General features: G+C 37.4%; 2 protein-coding genes across 2 annotated transcripts in view; both read right to left on the bottom strand.

Moving 5' to 3' along the window:
- The window catches only part of TINAG (tubulointerstitial nephritis antigen), a 45,035-nt gene extending 43,797 nt beyond the window's left edge, over positions 1-1,238 (bottom strand). The window contains exon 1 of the mRNA XM_071548483.1: positions 782-1,238. Within this exon, the coding sequence (XP_071404584.1) occupies positions 782-1,151 (370 nt within the window). The 5' untranslated portion in view covers positions 1,152-1,238. The remainder of the gene's footprint in view (positions 1-781) is intronic.
- An 8,239-nt stretch (positions 1,239-9,477) lies between these two features.
- Positions 9,478-19,094, bottom strand: part of MLIP (muscular LMNA interacting protein) — a 103,819-nt gene continuing 94,202 nt past the window's right edge. The window contains 3 exon segments of the mRNA XM_071548152.1: positions 9,478-9,745; positions 11,853-11,887; positions 15,244-15,297. Coding sequence (XP_071404253.1) covers positions 11,861-11,887; positions 15,244-15,297 — 81 coding nt within the window. The 3' untranslated portion in view covers positions 9,478-9,745; positions 11,853-11,860.

Raw genomic sequence — 19,094 nt, 5'->3', positions numbered from 1 at the left:
GGTACAGTCTCCACATTTTCAGCCAGATTTCATCTACTGACAGTAGGAAGATATAAGCCTTAAAATCCACAGTATTAGATTTTGCTCACCAACAGAGATTTGGCCTGTGTGGGAGCCAAGGGAGGATAAACTGTTTGCAGATCATTTTTTTTGCAACCTCTAGTTCTAAAAATATTTAGAGTAAGTTTAGAGTAGTCCTGGAACTTACACTGCAAACTAACTAGTAAGAAAACAAAAAAGGCAAAAATCTAACCATATCCCTCTACCTACTCCCTCATCCGAACTGTTGCAGGAAATAGTGTTCCGCAGGAAAAACAGTGTCCCACAGGAAAGCTATGCTGTATCAAAACTTCTGCAGAATCCCTCAGAGTAGTATCACTCAGGATAACCCTCAGGTTTTTTTATGATTTGTTCATAGCGATGGATACAAATATTTAGAGCCTGCCATTCATCTCATGTTAATCTGTGAAGCTCTGTTGAAGTGATGAGATTATACTAATTTTGTCCCAATGAGGTTATTCCCTGAGAAGTTTCAAGTAAAGCAGAGGTCCTGTCCTAGAGAAATATAATCAAACCAATGCTAAAAGTATGTCCCTAGAGACAGAGAAATAACAGCAAGTGTAATCCTTGCTCCAGTTTCATACTTCAGGGTCTTTGTCCCCTATGTCTTTAGTCACATTTTCAAGATGTATGCACTCTAAAGATTAATCAGCAATTCTACTTCCAAGTATATTTTCATCATGATGCACTAAAGCCAACTGAGTATTTTCTTTCTACCTACCCAATGCTGGAGGCGGCCAAGGCTCATCTGACCTGGTGGGCTCAACAGGGTGGTCACAAACATCCCAGTAATCAGCACAACAGTCTACAGGGCCAGGAGAACCTGAAGTACAGTACTGGTCACAGTAACATATAGCTGCTTTGGAGACGATATTAAAGCTGCAGTCATCATCTCTTCCTGTGCAACAGCCTCGTACCCTGCAGGACCTTCCCTGATACAGATTCCTTTTAATCCTGTTCCACTTTGCAAATCCACCATCTTCTACAGAGTGAGGGCCTCGGGGCAAATTTCTTCTAGAAACAAGCCGCTTTGCCATCAAACCTTCACTTGCAATGCAATATAAGAGCAATATTTGAATTTTGAGCCACATTCTTGTGCCTCTAGCAGCCTTTTTGGGGCTCGTTGTCCTTCAGTTTGTAAGCAAATGTTCATTTACTGTAGTGTAGTACCTTCAGCTGGCAATCAGAAAAAAATCTGAACAGAAAGCTGCAGACTGTGGTTTTCTAGAAAGACTCGGTATATGTTAATTATTAGTCAGATATGTTGTAAACTGATTTATTTGCCCAAGATACAGAGATACTGGAAACAGAACCATAACTATGTATTTGTGATTATGAAACATCGGGTACATTCTCTTGCAAGTGAGGAAGTTTATAGTAGAGCTTCAGAATATACAAAATATACATGGTCCAATATCTTAGTTCTGTATTTCAAACTCCTAAAATCAGAACAGTCTGAGGAATGAGTGCATGACGTCAAATGAAGATCTTTCTTGTCCTGTTCTCCACATGACTAGAAACTCTGTAACATTTAGATTGTATTTTATGTACATTTCTCCTTCTGATAACCAGTGAACTTATCCTGCACCCCCATCTCAATTTTATTTCCAGTAATCCATCTTAGCCTTATATGCTTCCTTTTTCAATGCTTGAGTATTAGCAAATTCAAAAAAGATCAGCTAGTATTCAGTATAAGCTATTACACAAAGGTATTTTTTAAGGTTTGCATTTCTTTAGTCAAAATGAACTTGACAATCATTCTAAATAATGTAATAAATATCCACTGATGAGTGCTCATTCCTATTCAGAAGAAAATGGTTGTATTAATAAAACTACAAAGAAAAGCAGACCAGATATCAAGGAGAAGTCTAACAGCCTTTACTACTTGATCTGTGATCTCCAGGTTTTTGAACTGCGGGCCTAAAGAAATATACATGGTACTGTTTCCAAAACTTAAAAGATTCAGAAAAAAAGTAGCAGAGGACTTTGAAGTTCCTAGCAGAGGTACCACATAAGACTAAAATGAAAAAAACACCCAAACCCACAGTTTCATATCTGAACTAAGACATTTACGCCTCCAAAGCTGAACAAGCAGAGGTAAAAGTCAGTCATCTCCATCTCCATTTTTTACTAAGTGAGAGGATCATGGAGAAGTTGATGGCAAGCTGTTTTCTAGGAAACAAAGGGGATTTTTCCCTTCATGGCTTTAGCTGGACAGCTCAGGAAGGCATAGCATCAAAGGGCAGCTACTTTTGAAAGCACAGCTGGTGTGGGTGCATTGTCATGAATGGCAGAGACACTAAGAGGAAATGTGTGAGTGTTTATATTTATAGGTTTGTAATTCAGATGTTCAAGTCTTTAATACAATTTCTTGCCAGTAGGGCTTTTATTGGACCTGCCTCCCACACTGCCCCCATCCACTAAGGAAATGAAGATGAGGGAAAATTATATCCAACCACAAAATTTTTATTTTGCTCTGTTATGAGCAATCTTCTCTGTGAAAGTTAATAGAAAGGCCAAGGTCAGCAACAGGCAATCACTGTACATCATATTAATAGTACACAAGTCTTAGCCTTCAAATTTGCTCTGCAACTTTTTTATTAAGTCTTGTTTATGACAGAAAATTCTGGATAATGTTAATTCTTTCACTGACTGCTATAATGCAACAAACATAATGTGAGGAAAATTAGAAAGGACATGTTCATGGAAGCAGTGAAATGCTCACTGGAAATTATAATCCAGTTCTTTTCTTTACTTCTATGCAGCTCAATCAGCTCCAAGAGAATGACTTCTGATTTGCACTGACATTAGCAAAATGCAAATCTCCTTTGTGTTACAGATCTTCAGAAATATTTTTACATAGTTATCTCCTTGCTCTGGAAGCATAAGAAAGAGAAAAAGCTACCATATATGGTTAAAGTTGTCCACCAGTGAGATCAAGTGAACAGGCATGTCTGTGTTTTAAACTTAAAGACTTGCTGATGATAAACCAAAGGTAAGGAATTTCCTTGGAAATTTCATGAGCTCACTTACTCAGGAGTAAGATTTCTTTTAAAGCAACACAAAAATATAACTCGTGCTTCTAAGCAGCTTTGTTTTGGGGCACAAGAGGTTGTGCTGAAACTTAATAAAATCCATTTTCCAAGTTTTTGGCATGTGTTAAAACGTGTAAAAACCCATGAAACTATTCTATTGTGGTTCAGCAAATAGGTTTTTTTTAGTAATTTCCTCTGTAAGCCAAAGTAACTCTGTCTCCAGTGTATGAAAACATGCACTGACTTAGCTGTAACAATTTCGAAACAGGTAAAGATGATCCTTTTCCTCTATTGAAGATAAACCTATTCCAAGCATAACAGCTTTAATATTTTGAGCTGGGGTCCTAGTCCTAGTTCTAGTAACCAGAGTCAAGCACAAAAATATCTGTCTTGTACCTGTTTCAACATTCCTTGATGTATACCCTAGAGCTACAAAAACACTAAACAATTGGCAGGAATTCAAATATTAATATCACTGAACACTTGGTAGAGTAACAAATAAAAAATATTTTAATAAAAGACATTAAAATGTCCAAGAATCTCTCTAAGCTGGAGCAGACGTATTCCATAGTCTTTCTTTCAAAAGTCTTCCTAAGTTGTCTGAATGAGCTTACTGGGTGTCATAAAAATCTCCTTTCTCATCATCTTCAGGGAAGAGTAGATACAGTAGCTGGTAAGGCTCTGGGTACTGAAGGTCACTCCCAGAATGGACAGCAGAGCCCACTGCATCAGACAACCATGACACCTTCTCTTCTCGTGGCTGCCACAAGCAGACCGGAGTCAAGCCTTGTGCCAGACCCAGTGGGAGATTTTCAGTACTGCTACCTCATGCCAGGAAAAAGAAATTACTCTTGGCCAGCTAAGGAGGAAACCAGGATGTCAGACCCTAGTTCAGTCATTCGCCAAGAGGCACAACTCAGTGCATCAGAGAACCCATGTAGTTGCTTCTCTCTAGTTTCAACTGCAATGATACAGTCCACCCCTTAATTTGAAGGCAAATGGAAATTTAACTGCTGACCTCTGGCATAGAACAGGGCACTGATTTGTAATGGCCACAGTAGTTTATACTTATTACTCTTTATTAGTAATGGCTGCAATGCAAGAAAATTTTCAAAGCAAAACTAATTCAACAAAAGCATTATTCCCACAATGTTTTTTCTCTCCTTTGTGCTAATGAAAACCAGGATTCATCCTCCCAAACTGTGAGGGACTAGCTCCCAAATGTGTTCCCGCAGAGACAAGATGTGCATTAAAATTGATTTTGTCACTGTCAATTCGGACTCTGTATGTTTGGTGCAGGCATAGGACTGGGGCTGGTTTCACCAGGTTTGGCAACAGCCTGGCAGTTCACTGCTTTGCATTGTTGGTTTGGTATCAAGCAATGCCAGTTTTAATTCAAACATTTTGGATCTGCCTATCTCAACTCTTATGATGCCAATCCAAGTTACATGTAGCTCAGCATTATGGTGGCTTAGGTGACAAATTTCATCAGATGTCCAAGTTAGAGTCCTGTCACAGTGTGACTTTCTATAAACAGTCTCTAGACCAATTCCCTCAGTTCCTCAGATATTTAAATCAACAGATTAAGGCTAAAAGTCAGAGACAGAGGAAGAGCAACTCTCCCAAATTGCCCATAACAAAGAAATCTCATCTTCACATTCAGAGATTCCCACACACAAATGCTCAAGCACTTGGAGTCAACAATCACAGGTAAAAGGAGATGACTTCAGAGCTGTTAGATGTATATTACATATCACTATTATAATAGGTGTAAACCCAGTGCTTGCTAAAACCTCATAGCCTTTTCACAGTAATTCACAGTGCATGTTTCCCTCACCAGTTGCATCACTTGGTCAACCTCAAGGCAGCACATACCATCTCATTCTTCTTATTGTCAGCCACTCTAGCACTGAACCAAGCTCAGCCCAGTCCGGGGTACCGGTGCATGATGCAGCACAGTGTGCATGCAGTCACACAGCTGCAAGTGCTCTCCTAAAGTGGGTTTCACTGGGACTTACAGAAAGAATGGTAGCAGTCATTGTGGCTTATATCTGAATAGGAACCTTTGATGAGAAAAAATCAGGTATGGAAATCTTGGCAATGATCCCAGAATAGGATGGACCACCAACATAGGTGGTACCTCATGCCATCTTTGTTATGCCATCAGTGTAGACTGTTGTGAATATATAAAGCTGTGCTTGCCTGAACATAGCTTTAGAGAGTTGATGTTTATTGTGAACTTGCTGATCTCAAACCTTATCAACCAGTTAGAGGTGAAGGAGACAAGGAAAAATTGTATTTCACTGACAGTATGAGCTCTCAGAAGGTATTGTGCTGGTGTTGCATGGAAGTTACATACCTATCTGATCCCACCAGTGAATCTTAGAATCATAGAATTACTAATGTTGGAAAAGACCTTTAAGATCACCAAATTCAACTGTTAGCCCATGTTAAAGGTTCAAACAAAGGAAGGTGGTGGTGGGAGGAGTCCTTCAGAGAATTTTTCTCACTCTACCAACACAAAGATTTTGGGCTTTGAAGTGCCAGGACTGACTCTAGACTCTAGATTCCAACTTAGTGGAGGAGTGGAGGTGAGAAACCCACTGCCAGCAGCTGGGAGGGAGAGAAGTTGATCCTGTGTACTGGCTTCACTTTTGTTTTGGGCAGCTGCTGGGAAAAGCCACTGTTTGCTAAGCTGGTGAGAACTCCTTCTGGCTCTATTCCTGGCTTTGCCCCCTCTACCTCTGGGCACCCTGAGCTTCAGGTTGAGAGAGAAAAAGAGAGGAGGGTCACAGCTGCTTTGGGACACACTGCAGACCTTTTTCCTGGGGACCGACTTGGACTGCAAGGAGATTTCTGGGAATCACCACCACTCCTCAACTCCCACTCTTCATTCTTTTGAACAAAGGACAAGGAGAGAGAGAGAGAGAGAGACAGACAGAGAGAGAGAGAGAGACAGAGACAGAGACAGAGACAGAGACAGAGAGAGAGAGAGAGAGACAGAGAGAGAGAGAGAGAGACAGAGAGAGAGAGAGAGAGACAGAGAGAGAGAGAGAGAGACAGAGAGAGAGAGAGAGACAGAGAGAGAGAGAGAGACAGAGAGAGAGAGAGAGAGAGAGAGTCTGCTCTTCCCCCATGGAAAAAGCTCCATCCTGCGTCACATGAGTCATACACCCCCCTTGTCTCTGCCTCACTGGGAAAAGACTGAGAATTCACCTCACAGCCAGTCGAGATGTGACACCGCCACTGTCCATAAATATAATTGCACTAGGAGGAACCTACAGTTTTTGGGGGTTGGTTTTTGGGGTTTTTTTGGTGCTGGGGGAGTAGTTGGTTCTGGTGTGTTTTTATTTATATATATATATATATATATAGTAGTTAAGAAAATTATCCTTCTTATACCCATTTTCTAATTAAAGGTTTTTAAAATTTAATAAGGGGTGACATATTTATTGAGAAGGAATCCTCTCCTCTAGTCTTGGTAAACATTTTGGTTTCCCTCAAACTAAGACAGCCTATTAGCACTGTGTTCACCACCAAAGCATATCCCCAAGTGCCACATCTGCATACCACCAACATATCCAGGTTTGGTGATCCCATCACTTACTCAGCAGCCTGTTTCAATGCCTGCCCATCTTTTCACTGAAGAATTTTTTTCTTAATATCCAATTTAAACCTTCCCTGGCACAACTTGAGGCCATTTCCTCTGCTGTCTCTTGTAACCTGTGAGAAGAGACAAACCTGCGTCATGCTACAACCTCCTTTCAACTAGTCATAGGGAGTAATGAGGTGCCCCCAAGCCTCCTTTTCTCCATCTAAACAACCTCAGCTCCCTCAGCAACTCCTCAAAAGTCTGTATCTTAATCCTCATAACAGGCCGATCCTCAGTGTTGCTGAGTTGTCACTTTTTGACTCTCTGCTTTGAAGGATTTTTTTATACCTCAAGGTACATATTTTTTCATTTTGTATCCCTCCATTGCTATTATTACTCTTTTAACAAAATCCTCCTCTCTGTGCTTTCACTTTTCTCGTGTTGCATATCTTTAGCTTCTGAACTTCCTGATATTTAAGCAATTTTCTCATTAAAACTGAATCTGCATCACAGAGCTGTGCCCCACCAAACCAGGCTTTGGAAGCCAACCAGCTGGACCCTGGGGCTAAGTCCTGTCCTTACTCTAATGCAGCAACCACATTTTCTCAAGTAATGAATTCTGTCCCTCCTTCACATGGGCTTTTCTATGTCAGTGTCCAGATATATCCCTTGTGCTAGACACATCCCCCTTCTGACCACTTGGACCAACTTTAATAAATCATTTTTTTGCTAGCTTGAGTTGTAGCACATAGCAACAACAGAAACACCACAAGCATGCACAGTGTGTGGTGAATACTACAAGACTGTGAGAGCAGATGAGCCGAAAAGGTAACCATAAGCCCTCACTAAACATAGGCAGTCACTGTGATCCTGATGGGAAAGTGTATTTTATCAGAAAATAATGAATTAAAGCAGAGTGAAGGTGGCAGACCCTGGACTAAATATACTGTTGAATTAGCAGCATCCATTAATTTTTAGTACTATTGAAAAAGCAATTACTTTTATATTGTTTTGCTCACTGTATTCTCACCTTAAAAATTTTTTTCCTTGTAATACTTTTTCCTTTGCTTTTTTTCAGGATAGACTTCCTAGACTGTAACAGCCAATATAATCTCATTTTTCATTCATAGATGTAAATGGTTTGAACAAAGTGGGAAACTGTTTTTTAAAGTATGAAAAAAACACCTCACAAACTCAGAGGTCAAAAAATGAATTTCTCCTTTTCCTGTCCTCTAATCCCAGTAGTTCTTTCTTTTACTTGTGTTCCTTTCACCTATGGGCTTCAATCACCTAGGTAAATTTAAACCTAAACCATATCACACAAATAATTCTCTCAGTTAGACATCCTAGAATGGATTTGGGCTCTACAAAAAATGAATTTCAAAGGAAAAGAAATTTGGGGTTGGAAAAAATTCAGAACAAAGCCTTGAAAAAGATGAGCAGGAAAGCATACTAAGACTTTTGAGAATCACATAGATCACATTGGTTCTAGATACAAATTTTGCCTACTTCAGTGCTTTACTGAAAACAAGAATTACTATTAGGACCTTGGTGGGTATATCTATTACAACTTCTATAATATTTTAACACATTTATAATTATAGATGCATTTATATGTATGAATGTATACCTATTTTTTAAGTTTTCAATATTTTTAGGTACATTTTTATGTGTTGATTTCTGTTCCCACAAACTCTCCCTTGAACTCATTGATATGTTTTTCTCATTTTTTCCCCACCATCTGGTTAATAAGTATGCCATTCATAAGGTGTACACACTTACCTTCTATTATTTTTCCACTGAGAAAAGAAACTGAACAAACCCACCATCCTTATATGTGTATCCATATGTTCACAATATTCTGAAGGATGCACGTGCTCCTGTATCAAGGGAAAAAATTATATATCGACCATAGAGATAGATTTACTGATTGCTGATCTTCTCTTATGTTATTACAGTTCCAGTATCCAGCAGGTTGGATTGAAGTTACAACAAGTCCAACTGTGCAAGAGCCTGAATAGCCTAGGGACTATTTAATTTCATTTTAATGTTTTAACTGATAGTAGTATTTAATAAATTAGTTCATCATATAAATTTCAATGAAAGCAGCAGTGATTCTCATTAAAATATTAATATTAACCACAATGTGTCAAGAGGTAAAACGCTCCTGCACACCGGGACAGGGCTGTGATGCAAAGGTCCTGAAAATATACGTACCTGCAGGTGGTCTGTGGTTCAAAGGATCAAGAGATTGGGAAGAAGGCAATCAATTCATGCAAGCATAGACAATCAGTTCCTCAGACTTTTATAGTGCACTTTGGAAGCAAATTGTTTAAGATGAAGGCTTGGACAACATTGTGTGGAAGCAGCACAGAATCAAAAACCTAGGAATGTAAACTGGAGAGGAAAGTGGTGTTTCTTCCTCGTGCTGCCAGGCATGGAGCTGGGAATTTTGCCTGCACTCAGCAACTGGCACAGACCCTGCCGGTCAAAAGGGCTATCAATGCGCATGGCAGGGAAAAATTCCTGTGTATGCTGACTTGCTGTGGGTGCTGGCACAAATGTGAACAAACCCTGGACTATTCACAATACACAAGTGTCTGTGTGGTGCCAAAATGTGACAAAGGTTAAACGAACAGGAGCATTCCTTTCCCAGCAGTGCTGGCATTTGTTCTCACCTATTCAAAATACATGGAGTTAGATTTATAGGAGTAAAAACAAAAATCACAAAACCCACTTTGCAACAAAAATACAGCTTTATTTAATTTCAACATTTATATTATTTCTAAATAAAATATGCTGTGTTATATTGGACATCTCTCAAACCAGCAAATTTCAAGAAATGGCATATTGAAGTGTGTATCTCCAGGGTTAATTATGCTAGTACACAAGATTACCTCTTGAAAGAATATTTGATTGTTATAACTGCTTTACAATTAGCATACTGGAAGCATTTCTCTTTTTTAAGTGGTGCTTTCAATAAGATTTGTGATGTGGACTCCTTCAATATAGAAACAGGCCTCAAAATCCAGTTTTAGCTCTTGATCCTAATTTGAGGCTGCAAAAAAAGAGGTTTTGAATGAATACAAGTTGTCAAAAATACAGATCAGCAAGATGTGTAACACACACTGAAGTCACTTATTTTTTCTAATTTGTACAACCTGATGATCTGGATAACAAGAGAAATTAATAGTTTCACAGGAAAAAACCCAAACAAAACAAAAATAAACAACCCTAAAGATATATTTAGCCACCTCATTTGTGTGATAACTATGGAAGCAGATGAGAGCTGGCAGTCCAGATCTATCCGCTAAGATGCTTGCTCGTCTTTGCAGCAGCTGAAGGCATGCTGCTTTTAAGACTTAAAATTTCACAGAGCTACAACTATTCAAATTCAAACTAAATCTCTTTCCCTGAAATTAAGGACCATTTCTCTTTCCTTACTCTCAGGAAGGATGAGGAAATTACTAATATTCCTTTATAATAGTACATTGTGAAGAGACACAAACTGCTGTACCTCTACCCTGTCCTTCTTTCTTTTCTTCTGTGTGAAGACATTGGTACATTTACACCTTTTCTAAATCTCGTATCTGTTTCCTACATCACATGCAACTGATTTTTCACTAATACTGAACAGAGATGAGTAATTGTCTCTATCATATTATAAGCCCTTGCTTCAACATCTCCCTGGAAAGGCATTTTTTGTAAGAGCATTAGCTCTTCTACTCATACTCAGTTTGTCCTCCCCTATAATCATCAGGTTCTCACCTGCAGTAATATTGTCATTCCTTTTCTGTCTATATTCTTCATATTTATTATTTGTCTTCAATGAATTTTATGTTTATTTCAAGCCATTCTTGTAAATTATATTTTTTGAATTAAAATCTTGCCTTCCAAGCTGCTTGCAAGTCCTCTCAAATAAGCATTACCTAGAAATTGGGTAGGTCTACTGTCCATGTCATTGAGCAAGTAGCTAATGGCAAAGTTTTATAGTGCTAGAGCTAGAATACAGCATTCTGGAAACCTGTGAGATGTTCTTCCACTTCAGCAGCAAATAACTCTTCTCAGAACCCAGCTTTCCAATCAGTTACATATCTACCTTATGTGAATTTAATTTAGTCCATATCTGCTTTGCTTCCTTATGAATGCTGTGTGAGACTGTGTATAAAACACATCCCTCTATCTGCTTTGTTGTCACAGAAGGAAATGAGATCAAGTTGATAGGATTTGTTTCTGATGTGTCCCTGTGCAAGTAATCTTATCTTCTTACCGTTCTCTATATGCCTACAAATGTGTTGTTTAATATTTTGTTCCAGTGTCTTGGAAATGCTGTTAGAACTAACTTTACTGCAACTCTTTAGATTTTTCTTTCCTCTTTTGTTTAGCTGGGACATTGCATTTGCCCTTCTCCATTTTCTGGGAAAATAACTCATCATGCTAATCACTAGTGTTTGAGATATTCCTTTGGTTAAGTATTTTAAGGGTAAGTTTCATTGGGCTGTATCCTCCTGAATACTTGAATTTACCTCAGTATTCCTTCAAGTGCTAATCCCCATTTCTCTCCATGATTGTACTCTCAAATTCTTAGTAATAATTGAAATAAACTTTTAGTTATAATTACTCCTCCTTTTTTCGTGAAGGCTGAAACAAGCAAACAAACAAACAAAAGAAGGCATCAAACCTTTCAGCCTTTTCAGGATCACCTGTTTGCTGACCTCTGTTGTTAAGTGCTAAATTATATCTGCTCTCAATCACAGCACATTATTTGCAATATGGTATTGTCTAACTCTAGCATATCATTCATTTTAATGGCACTATGTGGCTTTATGCTCAAATAAAAAAAATACTAATCTTATTTCCCTGACATCACTTTACTATCTAATGCCAGAGAGTATCTCAGTTTCTTCCAACTTTTTGATTGCATTCCACTTAAAATTAATCCAATTATGACTTAATTCTGTCACGCTAAGAATGGGAATTGCTCTATGTTGGTAATTATTCAAAGAAAATACTTCACCAAACATTGCCATGTAATTATCCAAGCACTAAATTGTGTAGTTCAAGCACCCTACCATCTTTTTAAAATAAAGTCATAAAAATTTGTTAAAGGGACACCAAGTCACAATTGTGACTGTTATCAAGTTAGAAAAAATATTAATACTCACCATCATAGCTAAACAGAACTTCTTTCATTGGAATCCTACAGAAAAAATTAAAACAAAAGGTGAAAACAAATTGGAGAGAATAAAAAATGTGGTATGTTAAGAGCCACAGTTGAAAAAAAAAACAGTGGACTATTTCATAAAGTACTTTCTCTTTTTTTAAAGCACTGGTTTGCTGCACTGTTAATTTACAGCTGTGCTTACTGAACATGTTTGAGGAAGTCTACTGCACACAGCAGATTTCAACAGACAAGCATCACCTTACACATCAGAGGACATGCTGAGTTTCCACTTTTCACTTCTTTTTTGAATCTCATGCTGAGAGGACAGAGCATGTGGGGCCATCCTTACATTCACATGACATGGGTTTTGTTTTCCTTCAGCTTAGCAAGGATTTTGCCACAGTCTCATAGAATCCCAAAATGAGAAGAAGGGTAGACTACAGCTTACTGTTCCCTTTCAATGGCCCATCCATTCTGGAGGTCAAAGAACACCAAATACCTTATTTCTTTACCTAAACAGTAGTTATTCCTACTTTTTATGCTCATTTGCAGGGTCATTAAATTTTCAGTTAAATGAACCATTATAATGGAGAGAGACCAGGTTTGCAGTTCTTGGCTTAGTCAAAATAAACTGAGGATAGTGAAACCATCACTCCAGAGAGGAGTTGGCAGCAATGCTCTGCCATACCAGCTCTCCACTCGGGAACAAGGTTGAAAACTTATGCAAGACTGAAAACAAAAGGTGAACAGAACATCCACAGTGTGACAGGTGGAGAGGTCATATTCCTGTCTCCAAGGAAATCCAAAGGAGCAATGCAGACTTTTGTCTCAATAAGTCTGCATGCTGGAAAGGACCTGTCCCAACACTAAACTAAAAATGAAAGGGCTTGAACAAAGTTGTCATTTCAGTGAGAGTGTTTCCAATACAATCCTCTCTACTTTTATTAGGTATCTACCATACCCATTCTTTCTTTGGTAGGGAATTTTCTTTACAAGTTGAAAAGGTACTGGTATGCAAGAGCTGGATCATTACAGAATAATGCAGGATACAATGAGGGTTTTTTCAACTGGAAGAACATCAGCCGGCTGTGATAATGTCATTTGGGTTGGAACTTCGGTTTAATATAAAACTCCTCAGATAAATTCCTTAGTACAAGGACACTTCCCAAAATGGGTGCATTTTCCTCTTATATGTTGAATTTATCAATGATTAATACTGGTGTTGACTCCTGAGCAGGAACACTCCTTAAATAAATAAAGATTAAGAGCAACATATAACAGAACTTTGGACCTTATTGACATTATCATAGGATTTCAGATTTCAAGTACTTTTGCTACTTTGCACATAAGGCAGTCTGTGAAATCCTGTCACCACTGAAGTCAACAGAATCAGCTTTTTCTCAGAGGGGCTTTTTATGAATGTTGGCCTTACAGAAGCTATTGATATCTAAAGTAAATATTGCAGATCTTTCATGAATAACAAACAGATAAAACAGAGTAACAACTGCAGCAAAAGACTGTATGGGCCTAAAGTAATTATATAATAGACTTGGAATTTTGCAAGTGATAGAAGAATAAGGGTAATGAGAACATACTTTTAGCACCTGCATGCCATGTTTTTTGAGACTATACAGATACATATGCCTCATGTTGCCTCTAGAGATTCTGATTCATTACAGTTCTGAAAATGATTATAACATCGTTCACACATCATAACATGGGCAAACACCAGCTTTACTTGAAAGGAAGACAGTAGGTATCAGAAATTACTGGTGTATCTCTTGGTTAGATTTCAAAGGAGTATTTTTCAGACGTCCTTCATTTAAAATGCACTGGTTGAGAAGAGGATTTCACAAGAAGAACATCCCCTATTTATTTTCCTGCTTTCACAAAGAAGTGATAGATCTTACTTGGTACATGCTTTTAAAAAGCAAGTCTAAAATTACATGGAGAATAGAATGCTATTCTTCTGAACACAAAGGTAATGGGTTTTTTCCATTTCTTAAATTTATTTCCAGTGAATAATTTGCTTTGAGGAAAACAATACAAATTACTAAGTAGAAACTAGGAACACCTTCTCTTCTTTCCCTCTCTCAGTCCTTCCTAAAAGGTCAAAGAGGTGATTACATCTCACAAAGCATCTGTCCATCTATATGGTTTTTTTGAAACTGCAGAAATCACACTGCCTTTTCCACTCTGAGGGAGGAACATTTCAGGAGAAGTATGAGTCTATATGTAATTTTAGATAAAGAGGGTAGAGACTATAAGGCAGTGATCTAAGGTGGTTCTTATAGCAGTAAGAGTAATTTTGACCTTATAACTTGACAGAATTTTTCCTAATCAGTTTATCATCCAAATGGGATTCACAGATAAAATGGACATTTTAAATTAGGTGAAGACTTTTGGGTTATATAAACTCATAAAGTGTAAATTCAATACAGCAAAACTAGAATCTAATTTTTAAAAAAATAAATTAAAAAATCATTCTGTCATAAATGTACTCATATTGCTATTATTGGTAATAAGCTATGTCTTCATGTGTGAATTTTGAAAATAATATTGAAAACATTTAATTAAAGAAGTTATATTACATTCCAAAGCCAGAGTTAAAAGTAGGCTAGTCAATTACATTATGTATGTTTATTTCAACACTGAGGCTATAAATCAGCTTTATGTTCATGACCTTTTTGGTAAAAAGGACTTGCCTGTGCCAGCAGAATCTTTTTAATTTTTATATACTCTGTCTCAATAGAAAATTGATAGTAGATTGCTTCTGCTTTCACTGCATGAATTCTCTAGGGTTGTAACCACTATGATCCTAGAATTTAAATATGAAATAGTAATATGGAATTGGCAACTGAATTTAGACCTCAAGAAAATTTGTCTTCTTCTTCAAAGTCCAATAAGACTGACACTGAATTTTGATACTAGGCAAACTTGAACTACATTTTATGTTTTCTTGACTGTCTTTTATGAAATTCTCAGTAACTAATTATCCTAAACGCTTCTGGTAGCTTTTGTAATATCTGGTGTTTAAAACAGAAGTTATATCAGAGACTGCAAATTGTGAAATGTGCTATTTAAGTAGGACTAACTGCAGACTTCAATAATTCCCACTTCCTAACTTCCCAACAGCACCTACCAGGAACCTGAAATGTAAATGCTAGTGTTATTCCAAATTCACATACGTAACACAGGCTGCAAAACAACTCTGGGGTTTTTTTTCCTTCATTAATCATTAAGAACAATTACTGTTTATCAAGTCCCTGCGCTGGACAAAAGCAGCTTTGGAAGCTCAGCACACTTTTGCTGATCAACACTATACAAACTACGTAAATAAATGATAAAGATAACATGCAAATGCCTAAACCCATGAAATGTCAACTGATTACCTCCTTAGAGCTGAGTGTCTCGTTTTCTGGAATAGGCACCATGGGATGACTGGGCTGCTGAGCCAAGATGTCGCAGGTTGGAGTAAACATGGAGTTAAAAAACAGGAAACAGAAGTCCATTATCAGTTTAATTTTTACATAAAATATCAAGTAAATTTAATAATTAAAGCAAATACCATCAGACATGCAGAGGATAGCACAGGAATGAGATCTCATTTGTGTTTAGCAGACTCTCTTGATACTCCTTGTCTGTATGAAAATTTATTTCAAGGTATGGCCTGGGTTTTGTTACATTATATTCCCACAATTAAATGGGTGGGGAAAGGATTGAATCCCTTTTGAATTTCAAAGAGGCATCTCAAGTAAAAAATCACAGCAAGGGGACCTGCCTTGTGATACATTTAGCATGAGATAATGCACATAAAGTTATTGAAAATTGCAACTGTATTTTTGTCACTTTGAATATCTTCTAAAATCTCCTCCTGAAGAGCTTTGCTTAATTCAAAATTTCATAGACATAAATCATATTGAAAAATGCTGTGTAACAGTAATTAGTATGTGTAGAAAGGAATCTTAGATCTGAGTACTTTCCAGTGTTTTGAATTTTATATGTCTTGCATCTGACTAATGAAGTTTGATGGATATGACTCAAGTGAAGAACCATACCAATTTCAAGGAGATTTTAATTAGAACTCAGGTAAATAGATAAGCTGAGTTTAAAAGGCAATGTCAAGATCATAAGCTGGTGACATTTTCATATAGAGTGACACAGAGACATTCTCTTTAAAGAAAAGATTGTTGAAATATTTGGTATTTTAGAATTCTACATAAACAAGATTGGAAGAAGCCTGCAATTTTCAATGTATCAAAGGCATTAATTTGTTTTGGCATTTAGATCCAATAGTAAATCAACAAAGGAGTTGCTTAAAAACGTGGGTCTTTTCTGAGAAAATTGATTTTGACACTGTGCTTTTTGAAAAGCAAAACTGATTCGCTAAACCGGACAAGTACACAAAGAGAGATACTGAAGTGGAATATACTTTCATTTTCTGAATTTCCATTATGGATCCCCTATGTATTGCTCTCTCCCTTTGTAAATTTGCCCTGAGTCCTTCTCAAGGAAGAAGGAATTAGCTATAGCAACAACAGCAGCTTTGAACCACTTAACTTTTATTACTATAATTATTCACAAAAATAAAAAGACGTAAATAACTTTAGGCAACAATTATTTATTCAATAAATCTCTACAAAGAAATCATTTTAGGTAAAAGGAGGGCTAAAGCAGAGATTAGGACCCTAGATCCTTTCAGTGGCAACATCTCTCCCTCTGCTGCTCACCTGACTTACAGTGTCAGCCAGGCAGCCACCAAGGCATCCCCAGTACCTCAGACCATATTGATGCTGCAGCACACACAGGAGGTGTTTGATGGTCTGCATAGGAGACAGCAGTCCCATTTTCAAATCCAGCAGTCTGTGATTACCAAGGGTGGGAAATCCTTGATGATACACAGGTGCAAAGTTCTAGTAACACCTGCAGTATCTTGGCAAGTGTATTTCATTTGAATAAAGTGTATTTCATTGAGCTACCCTTTGCCTCATCAGAACATGGCATCTCTGTATTGCGGGCAAAGCAAGAGTCAACTACAAAGAGAAGAAGGAAAGTATTTATCATATTCTGTTCTGATGTACAGCTGAGCCCTCTAAGAACTGTCCACTGCTTGCAAAAAAGAAAAGTTCCCTGCTCAGGCAGTGATCTGAGATTGCAACAGCTCTTTTCCTCAAATTGCACTGGCAGCCAATCAATGAAAAATGGGCTTCTGCTCTGTTATTTCATCCTGGCCTTTCTTGCTGATATTCATTGCCTATCCTGCTAACCTGAAATGTTCCTCTCAGTCATGATCCTGCCTTGCCCTGCTCTTTGAGTATAAGGCCTCGAGTCCCTCCCTAGACCTAATAAAAGTAATTTTTTTGTCAAAAAATGCATTTGCTTCCTTTATTTTGATAGCATCCCCTTTTCAAACTAAAGGGCCAACAAGTATGAAATCTCCATAGAGAGGAAACATCTGTATTTTCTGAACACACACTTTTAACATTGATTATTTTGGAGAGGATTATTTAAAAGACAAGGAATTCGCTGATAAATAATTAAGAAAAATGGTGCAGGGTTAAGACTTGGAGAAAAACTGAACAATATATAGTTATCTCTGTTTTCACAAGGCTTCTCTGGCATAAAACCCTTGAAGTTATCATGGAAGAGTCTACAGATTTTACTAGCAGGTGTGTCTAGTCTTAAGGAAGTGACATACGAGTCATTTAGAAGAAACTTTATGTAGTACTTTAGTGAATATGGATGACATGAGCCAAGTGCTGCAGTGCTGAAATAACACTCAGTCTTGCAAGTCCCTGAAAGGAGGGTGTTGGCTTTTTCCCTGGAATCATACAGCTCTGCCTCTTCCAGCTGCAAAGGCACTGAGTGCCTTGACCTGAAAGATTTCATCCTAAAGACTTGAGGGCTGGTTATCTGTGTTAAATATATCATGTCAATATAATCTGAAATGTGTCAGCCTTCCTGTAGTCTCCCATGCCTATCCTCTGTTTAACCTAAGAGTCTACAGAATCTTATTCTTTCCTTCCAGGATTTTCCTTAAAAATACGATTTTTTTGTGCTTTTGAATGCACACCACACAGTTAGTGTAAAAGTACCAGAACACAAAGCAGACAGGATGAGCTGGGATTAACTCTTTCATACTAGACATTGTCTGACTATCATCCCTTAGAGTCATATAGGAATATGGCCATGTCCACAAGATCTAAGGTGTGAATGCAACTTGGACTATGTGTTTTTTATGGGTGTGTTGTGTAGTGAACCCTCATCAAGCTCTGTCAGTGGCAGTCTTTCATCTTCAGGTCAAAGCAGCTAGCAAGAAAAATTATTTTCTTCTGCAAAGGTGAAAGGATTGTGTCTGTTTGTGGTGGGAGATGAACATTGCTTTTCTAGTTTCTATTATTGTTTCCTTTGACAGTTACAAAACTGCATTACTCTTACAAGGTTAATCAGTAATACTTAACTTTTCCACACATTACTCAGATGTCTAGTAATGTGACATTTTCTAAATTATTTCTAAGAACAGTAAAAGAGCAAACTAAATCTGCATTTCTGGCTGCAAAATTGTACTGAGGAGAGCAGAACATCTTTACAATATATAGGTATTTGCAGCATGTAACTTCAAAGGGAAATTACATACCTGGCCAAAACAACCTCTTACAGACTCAATCAAGGCTTAGAAAAAGAGATGGTTATATAACATCTTCATTAGACCTTTGTTCATTTAGTTCTGTAATCAGCAAGACATATTTGCCTTTAAAAGGTCAGTTTACCTTTATTGTGCTATGAATCACAGATGCCTCTGAACTAGTATAAAGCGTTCTTAATTTAATACCTTTTTCATTAATTTAAGCCACTCTCTAGAGGGTTTGCAACGTTTGCTAATTGAGGCACAGGTTTAAAACTTGAACTAGTGAGAGATAACGTACATAAGAAAAAAGAACTTTCCACTATAATAACCATAGAACATTCATATTTACACTATTTTTTTTTCAAACTATTCTGCTAAGTCTTTAGTCCCTTCTGAAAAAAAAATTAGGTACCCTAGACTCTTATTAAGCATAGATACATTCACTCATAATAGGAAAAATCATTAATTTCTCAAAGACTAAAAATATTTATTTAGACATGCATAACAAACAACATTTTTAGAAAACAGTTTTATAGATATCAACTTTATCTGAGTACAAGAACATGAAATCTTGTGTACCAATAAATGGTGAAACAGTCACAGCAGCAGAGCAAG

The sequence above is a fragment of the Pithys albifrons genome, chromosome 2, assembly GCF_047495875.1.
Source record: "Pithys albifrons albifrons isolate INPA30051 chromosome 2, PitAlb_v1, whole genome shotgun sequence".
Classification (NCBI taxonomy): domain Eukaryota; kingdom Metazoa; phylum Chordata; class Aves; order Passeriformes; family Thamnophilidae; genus Pithys; species Pithys albifrons.
This window is presented reverse-complemented; position numbering and strand designations above follow the sequence as displayed.